The sequence below is a fragment of the Peromyscus californicus genome, unplaced genomic scaffold (assembly GCF_007827085.1).
Source record: "Peromyscus californicus insignis strain IS unplaced genomic scaffold, ASM782708v3 Scaffold_7__1_contigs__length_154581171, whole genome shotgun sequence".
Taxonomy (NCBI): Eukaryota; Metazoa; Chordata; class Mammalia; order Rodentia; family Cricetidae; genus Peromyscus; species Peromyscus californicus.
The window spans coordinates 114,956,568-114,966,952 of NW_026294595.1; the positions used below are offsets into that span (position 1 = coordinate 114,956,568).

Genomic DNA, 10,385 nt, shown 5'->3' on the forward strand with positions numbered 1-10,385 from the left:
ACAATAATTACTCTGCAATTCTCTGATGCTTTTTTCTTTCTTTCCATGTGTGGGTGCTCCTCTGCTCCACATTGGTGTGTGTTTCTAGGGATCAGAAATCCCTTAGCCTTGCACATATGAAGCAAGTGGTCTACCACTGAGCTACTTCTCTAGCCTCTGATGTTTTTGAGACAGTCTGGCTATGTACCTCAAGCTACCCTTGATCTTGCTTTGGATCACAGACTGACCCCAGACTGTCTGCCTGCCTCTACCTTTCAGTGCTGGGGTTATAAGTATATACCATTGTATCTGACTTAGATTTTCTAATACCTTGATTTACAGGTGAACATATCAAGGCATAAGTACCTTGTCTGTAGTCATGCTAAACCTAGAATTAGTTGCTTGAATCCACATTATATACTCAATATAGATATATCCTTAAAAGAGTGAAATTGGCCCTTTTTTTGTCCAGTTAAATGCCATAATTTTAAGGCTATAGCTACTTGTATTTTTAAAAAAATATTTTACTGTTTCCTTGAGAATTTCATACAGTATATTTTGATCATATTCACTCTCCTAAAGATCCACCCACCTTCCCTTCCCCCCCAGTTTTGTGTCCCTCCCCCCACCCCCCACCCCCCAAATCAAGGGCAATTTGTGCTACTTAGATCTGTGGCCTTCTGCTGGATTGTGGTTGGCTTCTCAGTAGCTACACTCTTAGAGAAAACTGACCCTTCCTCTCCCAGCAGTTAACAATGGCTAATAGCACCTCAGGTAGGGGTGGAACATTGTATCCAGTTCTACTCTCCATGCTGGGACTTGATTTGGCTTGGACTTGCCAGGTCTTGGGCATGCTGCTATACTGGTTCAAATGTGCAGCAGCTCTGATATGTACAGAAGACACTGATTCCTTCTTCTTACCCACCAACTGGCTCTTATGTTCTTTCTGCCTCCTCTTCATCAATGATCCCTGAGCCTTTGGTGGAAAGAGTTTGGTATATGTATTTCATTTAGAACTGAATACCTACAGTGTCTAATTCTCTGTACCATGGCCAGTTGTGGGTCTCTGTGTTACTATCTACTGCAAACAGAAACTTCTCTGATGAGGGTGGAGAGATGCCTTAATCTGGAAGGGAGGTCTGGAAGAGGTTCAGGAAGGCAGGTGTGGGACACATGGTGTCTTAGTTACAATTCTCCTGCTGTGAAGAGACACCATGACCAAGGCAACTATTATAAAAGAAAGCATTAATTAGGGGTTTGGTTATGGTTTCAGAGGTTTAGTTCATTATCATCATGGCAGAGAGTTTGGTGGTAGACAGGCAGGCATGGAGCTGAGAGCTCACATCCTGATCTACTGGTAGGCAAGCAGGGAGATACACTGGGCTTGGCATGGGCTTTTGAAACCTCAAAGCCCACCCCAGGTGACACACCTCCAACAAAGCCACACCTATTCCAGAAAGGCCATACCTCTTAATCCTTCCCTAACAGTTCCACTAACTGGGAACCAAGCATTCAGATACTGCTATGGCGGGCATTCTCGTTCAGGGGCTATTCTCTTCAAACCACTATACATGGTCTTCCAACCACCGGGCAGGTCACTGTATTTTTTTTTTTTTTTTTTTTTTTGGTTTTTCGAGACAGGGTTTCTCTGTGTAGCTTTGCGCCTTTCCTGGAACTCACTTGGTAGTCCAGGCTGGCCTCGAACTCACAGAGATCCGCCTGGCTCTGCCTCCCGAGTGCTGGGATTAAAGGCGTGCGCCACCACCGCCCGGCAGGTCACTGTATTTTTAACCACCTTCTAGACTAAGTTTTAAAACCTTTCTGGTTCCCCAGAAGGGTGCCTCAGGCCCTTTCCCAATTGATAATGTCTGTCCCCTAGGGTTTTAAATAGGTCTTACATTTTGAGGAACTGTTCTTAATGCTTTACCCTTGAGAGAGATATCTCTACTGTGAGGCCTTTTACAAAAGTCAAATATCTTTGATGTTTTTTATCTGTAGGTGGATTAAGAATTATATAAAGATAATGTGTAAAAATGCCATTTGAGAAAGTGGACAAAAATACTAACTGCTGGATTTTATATTTATTCATTTATTGTTTATTGAGCATTTGTTGTGTGCCAACTTCAGCCAGTGGTAGAAATACATAGTTTCTGATCTCAAGTTGCTAATATTCTAGATGAAAGAACTCCCAAGATAGACAAACCTTCAGCTGTAAAATAAGAGAAACACAAAGGATTTGGCCTTAAATCTGCTTAGGATGTCAGGGAGTCATCTGTAGAAAAAGCTGAACTTAAGCTAAAGTGAGTTAGTTGCCCAGGAGGATAAAGTGTGGGGAGAATTTGGAGGGGTAGCACAGAGAACGGTGTGTATAAAATCATGGGGTAGAGAGATTATTATGTATATCTTAATCTTATGTTGTGAGAACTACTGTAGTAATAATTGCTTAAGTGTATAGAAGAGGCAGATGATGGGGAATGATAGAAGACCAGAAGCTTCTAGATTTTTTTCAGATGAGCCTTACAGTTTGTTTAGAGAATTTTCCACAGAGATGAGTCAGATTTGAGTTAGTAGACGAGCACTGTTTGCATGCTTATAAGGCATGGTTTATAGGAGGGTAAGATTGGAACTAGCATGATCAGTCTGTCCTGATATATGAGGAAATTAAGGCACAGACAGGTAAGGAGCATGCCCAAGTTGTATTTAGTAGAGGCAGACAGCTTAAGTCGTTCATATCCTGAAGTCTCAGCTATTTACTCAGTGGGAAAAGTCTGAGAGGAATGGGACTTGGAGGGGCTTGGGTGCTTTCAAGGGGGCTGCTGTGCCAACTGGAAGGTGGTATCTCCCCAGTTGGCTTTTGTATTCTATCTACATCTGTGTTGTTTGTTTTCCAAATAGTTGAGGGATGTCTCATTTTAGCTGCCGTTATTATTAATTCACAGAAAAAAGTCCAGAATATTGACCTAATTTTACAAACAAGTTGCATTATCAGCTGATGAATACATGAGAAATTTTCAAGACTTTCACAGTGGTTTTAAGGTAAGTTCAGTTTTTTTTAAGGCAATACTCATCATTGTTCCAGTAATAACACATTAAAGTTTGTTTTTAATAAGAAATTGAACTTAACCTTAAAAACACTGTGAGAAGTCTCAGCCTTCTGGCCAAGATCAAATATGAAAACACTGAGACCCTTAAGCAGTTCCCTGCCAGCTGGTCTTATCCCAGGCTCAGGTTGAGCCTGCCGTCTTTGCTAGGTGGTTGTCAGTAAAGCTTCCCCACAGTGTGCTCTGCGATATTCCACTTGAAAGATGAAAAACCGGGTTTAATAAAGGCTGAATCCTAGTTTATAAAGTTGTGATCCCTGAGTCCAGGAAAGGGGTGTTGAGTAAGGCAGTGCCCGTCCCTGAAGAAGAGTGGGCTACTGAGGCGGTGGAATTGCTGTTGATACTGTGTAGAGTGCTCTTGAATTGTCTATAACTGAGCTGGGTCAGACCCACAGTGGTGGCATGTGTCTAATGATCTTATTTAGAATATGCAAGTGATGAGTTGTTTGGAAAGCATTTTAGATACTAGTAGTACATTCTGTGTTGTGTGTGCATTCACTACATGTGATGTGTCAGGAAGGCAGGGCAGTGGAAAGTTGAGCAGGAGCTAAAGTCCTGTGTCCATCCTTGGTAATGTCGTTGCAGTGTGAGCCCTAGTTTACTGTTGGTCACTGTGTGATTGATATTCACTATGTGGAAGAACGCTTTTAAGACGGATATATAGTGGGTCTAAAATATTTTTTAAGATTTGTTTTTATTTTGTGTGGATACCCATAGAGGACAGAAGAAGACAGTGGATCCCAAAACTGGAATTACTGGAAGTTATGAGTTTCTGATGTAGATACTGGGAATTGAACTCAGGTCCTCTGGAAGAGCAGTATGTGCTCTTAACCACTGAGCCATCTCTTTGGCCCCCAGTGTTTTACTTTGGTTGCAGGTTGTTTATTTGTGTACTTGAAAAAGGGTCTCACATTGCTGAGGATGACTCTGAAATCACAATCCACCTGCCTCTATTTCCTCAGTACTGGGATTGTAAATGTGTATTTACAAATTATCATTTATACCCAGCCACAATTTTTTATTTTTTAATTTTTTATTAACTACTAGTTTGTAGCTATTAATAATCTTTATGAATTGGGACCATTAAACTCACAAAATATAGGACATTGGGTTTATTAGAATCAGTGTCTCCTCAAAAGCCAGAAGAGGGTGTCAGATCCGTGGAGCTGGAGTTATAAGCTGCTGTGTGCTGCCTAATGTGTTTTGGGAACCAAACTCAGATCCTCAGCAAAAGCAATGTGTGTACTTAACTGAGCCATCTCTCCAGCCTCCTTGTTGACTGCTTTTAAAAACCCATTGAAATAAAATTTGAAATGTTATTTATTATTAAAATTTTACTTAAATAAAAATTTAAAAATAGGTTACTATTTTCAGACTATTGAAGAAAATGAATGAATCTTTTCTTGATTAGTAAGTAAGTAGTAGACACTTGGTCTTTTTTTTTTTTTTTTTTTTTTTTTCCTGAAATGGGGTTTCTCTGTGAAGCCCTGGTTGTCCTGGAACTAGCTCTGTAGAGCAGGCTGGCCTTAAACTCACAGAGATCCATCCACCTGCCTCTACCTCCCAAGTGCTGGGATTAAAGCATGCACCACCATACCACTGCCCAGCATGTAGTAAATTTTAATATTAAGAATAATTATAATATTTTAAAATTCCTTTAGTTTCTTTGTAGAGTGATCTTAAACATAGCCTTTCCACATAATTTTAAATTTAAATGTATCCATAAAGAAAAATGCATAACATTAATTTGATATTACATTAATTTATCTTTATTTTTTGCGGTACTGGGAATTGAACCCAGGCCTCTGTGTGTGTGTGTGTGTGTGTGTGTGTGTGTGTGTGTGTGTGTGTGTGTGTGTGATATGCTTGTGTGTGCATATGAGTGTGTGTGCAGCCTCCATATGTGTACACATGTGATTGCCAGAGGTCACTGTCAGTATCTTCTTCTGTTGCTCTCTTTTTTTCTCTCTCACTGAACTTAGAGCTCACTAATGTGCTAGACTAGCTGCCTCAAGGATTACCACCACACCTGGCTGCTGCTGCTTTTTTTTTTTTTTTGAAGACAGGGTTTCTCTGTGTAGCCCTGGCTGTCTTGGAACTCACTCTGTAGATTAGGCTTGCTTCAGACTCACAGAGATCCTCCTGCCTTGCCTCCTGCGTACCAGGTACACTTGGCTTTTTATGTGGGTGCTGGAGATCATGGTTATACACTAAGCACTGTATCCATTAATTCACATCCCCGGCCTCTTGAACACGTTAGGCAAGCACTGTACCACCTAGCTATCTCTCTAGCTCTACAATAATTGTCAATAAATAGCCTTCTGACTGTTTGAAACAACTGAGAAACAGTTTGGAATTTTAAAATAAGGAAAGAGGTCTGAAGATTAATTTTAAAATGCTAAGAAAAGTGTCTCTGACTTTGCACAGCCTTGGTGTAGGGAGGAGGGGCTTGGACCTGCCTCAACTGAATGTACCAGGCTTTGCTGACTCCCCATGGGAGACCTTGCCTTGGAGGAGGTGGGAATGGGGGGTGAGTTGGGGGGAAGGTGGGAGGGGGTGGGAGCAAGGAGGACAGGGGAATCTGAGGTTGATATGTAAAATGAATAGAAAATCTCTTAATAAAAAAAGAAGCATCTCTTTGGAGAACGCACATAATTTTTAAATCTAGTGTTGGTAAAATATCACAAAATTTGAAGACATGGCTTTGTTCATATCTAATGAGTCGTACAGCCAGCCCTCTTCTAAGTTCTAAGTTTTGCTCTTGTAATTATATGTGCTGCTTACAAGGAGGGAGGCATTGTCACAGCGTCAGAACTAGAAGGGGTGTAAGGGTTTGTGTTTCTTTCTATGAAAGGCACTTGTCAGTGCTTGTGACCCATCTAGAGTCTAGTGGCATTTGCTGAGCTGTCTTACTATAGACTGTGGCTGTTGTGGGAAGAAGCATCCTGGGGCTTCCCTCCTGAGAATTTCTTACCCGACTTAATAATAATGAAGAGGCTTCAAGCAGTTTTGCTCCAGTCAGTAAGCAGCCTCGCTATAATCTAAAGGTGGATGAGACTGAGGATAGGTACGCTGTTGGATAAGCTAAGATGTATCATGTCTTTATACTGAGCTGCCAGGGTATTTGCAGTATTTTCTCAAACTAGTCTATTTTTAGGTATGGGTGAGAGCAACTGTTCTTGGAACAGAAAAGCTCTGCTGCACCGAGACACGATGCTGGCAGCTGCAGCGGTTTACAGAGGTGAGCCACCCACTCTTTCTACCTGCACTCATGGAGGGGTTTGTGCTGAGTGGTGTTTGCTGCACAGTGCTAGTTCCTTCTTGTAAGGTATTGCCAGACTTCGTGGGTTTTTTTCCTCTCAAAACACAGAGCCTGTATCTCTGTATCTGTTTGCAAACAGCTCTTGTTTCCATCATGTCGCTTTTCTGTGTTAAGACTTCCTGGGTGAGGCATTCATTCTCAGTCCTGCAGCTATCCTAGTACCCATTTCTCTGTGAAGTAGGTGATTATTATTGAGTGGGTACTTCTTCTCACCTGATTGTTTCCAGAATTTAACCATGTGTGTCTTTTTAGAAATGTACAGAAATGAAGATGGTTCCATACCTGCCACATACCAGATCTATCACATGATAGGATGGAAATATCATGACTCTCAGGTAGCCTTATTAAGGCATCACTTTTCTTAGAGGGTTTGTGTTTCTGTTTGTTGTCCATTGATGATTAACTTAGGGTATGTTTTATTATACATAAAATGATTGGGGTTGTGCTGGTAGGGGCTTATCTATATCTAATATCTTTTGTTTTTATTGTTTTCAGGCAAGGCCAGCTGAAAGAGGTTCTGCAACTGTGTCATTTGGAGAGCTAGCAAAACTAAATGATGTCATGTCACAAGGAAAAAAACAATAAATATTATTTTATTCAATTGTAATGAATTCCAGAATTTTCATCAGAAATGAGTAACTTTCACATCTAAATTATTACAGTTTGAAGCAAGAAGCAACATATTAAGCTATTTGCTAGCAATCTAATACTAATCCAGGCTCAGTAACTGTTCCAGGTTCTCATTGGTTCTATTTATGTAAGGATACTGTTACCTAGTGATTTGGGCATCTTTGCAGATTTAGCCTGAAAACAAAGGAAATGTTTTCCTTGGGGGTGGGAGGAAGAACCAAATATGTGTGCATGTGTAGATGTATGATTTGGTAGGAAAACATTGCTCACACTAGTGTTCTGTACCTTTCTGCCTTCTGGTCCTTTGTTATCTCTGCGGGAGGATCACAGCTGTGAAGGTGAGAGGAGGGACAAATTGCTCGGTTCCGGGGAGTTCTTGTGCAGTACAGTGAAAACACTTTTTCTAGTGACTGCTGCAGACACTGAAGCCAAAATTATTTCTTACACTTTTCTTGTTTGTCTATTTTTGGAGACAGGTCTCACTATGTAGCCTTAGCTGGCCTGGAACTCACTGTGTAGACTAGGCTGGACTCAAACTCAGAACTCCATCTGCCTTTAGTGCTTAGATTACAGGCATGCTCTACCACACCTAGCTATTCATCTAGATGACCCGAGGAGTCAGTACATTCTCCAAAGCTACTGTGCTGTTATGGATTGTAGGAGAGCATCTCTTCACCAGATCCACCCCCTTTCCCTGGGTGTGTTACTTTTGTTGTTGTTAGTTTTGATTTTGTTTTTAAAGTTTTGTTTTATGTATATGAGTCTTTTGCCTGCATGTTTGCACCATGTGCATGCTTGGTAACTGCAGAGGCCAGAAGAGGGCATTGGATCCCCTGGAACAATGTTAAGGGTGATTGTGAGCCACCATGTGGGTGTTGGGAACCAAACCTGGATCCTCTGCAAGAGCAGACAGTGCTCTAACCATTGAGCCATATCCCCAGCTCCTCCTCCCTCATTTTAAAAGCACCTGAATACTCCTCCTCTTCTTCTTCTTCTTCTTCTTCTTCTTCTTCTTCTTCTTCTTCTTCTTCTTCTTCTTCTCCTCCTCCTCCTCCTCCTCCTCCTCCTCCTCCTCCTCCTCCTCCTCCTTCTTCTTCTTCTTTTCTTTTTTACTTCTAGGGTCTAGGTAGAATCACCATGGGTTTCTGCACTGCTTTATCTTAAGAGAAGAAGCATTTTAAAGAATTGCAGAGGCCAAATCATGTAAAAATCCTGGTATAATGCTTAAACTGTTTACGGTCAGGCTTTCCTTTGTTAATTTTAGACCTGTTGCAGTATTATTCTAATCCAAGTTTACTGTCTTGTCATCTCAGGGTCAGAAAATGTGGAAGCAGTGAAGTGTGCCACAGGGCTTCTTGTTGGAACATTTGGTCAACTGCTCCTGTTTGGGGAGTTTGTGGAATTTTAGGAGATGGGGCCTGGCTAGAGGAAGTGGCCAGTAGGGGGCCACTTATGTTTGTGTGCACACGCGCAAGTGTGTGTGTGTGTGTGTGTGTGTATGTATGTATGTAACTGGAGTTAGAATTGGTTGTGAGCAGCCACATGAGTGCTGAGAACAGAACCTAGGTCTTTTACAAGAGTAGCAAATACTCTTAATGATGAGCCAGCTTTCCAGCCTGAAATAAATATTAATTATTTTTATTATTTACACTTATTTATTTATTCTTTTGTGTTAGAGGAGGCCACACCTGTTGTAGTGAGAAGACAGCTTGCAAGAGTTGGTTCTCTCCTTTAAACAGACAGGTTCTTGGGATCAATCTGAGGTGGTCAGGCTTGGTGGCAATCACTTTTACCTGCTGCCATCTCGCTGGCTTTGAATTTTTATTTTTTTAATCCCCTTTCATAACATTTTCATCCACTAGGTGGAAACAACAATAAAAGAATTAATATTTATGTATTTTGTATATATGTTTATATATGTGTAATGTACACATTGATATGCATATGTACACATTGTATATATGTAAGTGTATTATATATGTATTGCAGACATGTTACCATTTTTATTTTGATGATGTAGTTCTTAGGTGGGGATAGAATACTAAATATTATTTTACCTTGGATTGTCTAGGAAAGAAAAAAATATGAGTACACATCTGGGGGTGGGCTAGATATTTGGTGTGGGAGAGAAAAAAGGAAGGAGAAGAAAATAGTGTAGTGGGCCCCTGGTGCATTACAACAAGTAAGAAGCTAATGCTCTTGCTAGCTGCTGGTTCTACATTTCTGTACATGTTTTCTGATGCATTTCTCTTGAAGACATGGAGCTTCAGTTTCCTTCTTGAGTACCCGAAATCTGAGGCATCAAACGAATATAGACAGAAGGGGATATTAAAAAGCATTGCTCTTTCCTGTTTCTCTCCTCAATCACTCACTTTGAGGCAAGCCAGCTGTTGAATTTTGAGGCTACCCAGGCAGTTCCATGGAGAGGATTAAGGGGTCAGAAGCAGAGAGTGCCTGCCAACTGAAATGTTAGGGAACCATGCTGGAAGCAGGTCCTCCAGTACTAGGGACATCTTAGATGACTGCAACCTTCGCTGACATTGACTACAGCCTCATGAGACTTTGAGTTAAATTACCCAGCAAAGCCACAGAAACAGATCATAAATGTTTGTCATTTATGCAATGTGATTTATTTATTTTTACAAAACAGTAACTAATATACTCTGGGACAAATTAGGTACCTAGGGTATGTTGAGTTGTAACTTTACATGTAAAACATCCTATTTATTAAAATTAGGTAAAGGTCATATGCATTTATTGCATTTATTCGCAGAGATCACAAGACCTAAGATAATTTTGCCTGGAGATTTGATTCCTTGGTATCTCAAAAAACAAGCCTCCCAGGGTACATTTACTAAGATTCAAATTTCATTTCCTATGAGTTTTGGGATCAATTTTCTGGAAGTGTGATTGGGGCTGTTTCTGAAGAAAACCAGAGAATTTGTGAAACTGACCTTGAAAATTCGGTGAGCTACACATACATTCATAGATTCCTTAGTTAGTCCCTTTTGATTGTCTGTTGAGTTACAGCTTTTTATCAAGATGACTAGGTGATACACCACACTTATTATCAGGTTCTTAAAGGAACAGAGTATATGGAAATATGAGCTTTAAAATATATACATATATATGAAAATAAAATACGACAAAACAAAAACTGTATGAGCTTTTTAAAACCCAGATTTGATCATGCTCTGTAAGTTGCTCTACCTTTAAGATTTATTTTATTTTTGTCATTTGTATATATGTGTGTAAATATATGCACAAGAGTACAGGTGCCTACGGAATCCAGAAGAGGGCATTGAATTCCCTGGAGCTGGAATTACAGGTGGGTATAACCCTCCCTACACAGG

At 40.5% G+C, this 10,385-nt stretch overlaps 1 protein-coding gene across 4 annotated transcripts in view; it reads left to right on the top strand.

Annotated features, from left to right (window-relative positions):
• Ndufaf5 (NADH:ubiquinone oxidoreductase complex assembly factor 5) overlaps positions 1-7,316 on the top strand; it is a 31,987-nt gene extending 24,671 nt beyond the window's left edge. For 3 of the 4 annotated variants that reach the window (XM_052722713.1, XM_052722712.1, XM_052722715.1), the window contains 3 exons: positions 6,238-6,321; positions 6,655-6,737; positions 6,898-7,316. In XM_052722713.1, coding sequence (XP_052578673.1) covers positions 6,238-6,321; positions 6,655-6,737; positions 6,898-6,987 — 257 coding nt within the window. In that variant the 3' untranslated portion in view covers positions 6,988-7,316. Of the gene's footprint in view, positions 1-2,918; positions 3,016-6,237; positions 6,322-6,654; positions 6,738-6,897 lie in introns of those variants that run through there. The other variant, XR_008214817.1, reaches the window with a different exon arrangement.
• Positions 7,317-10,385: the final 3,069 nt, after the last annotated feature.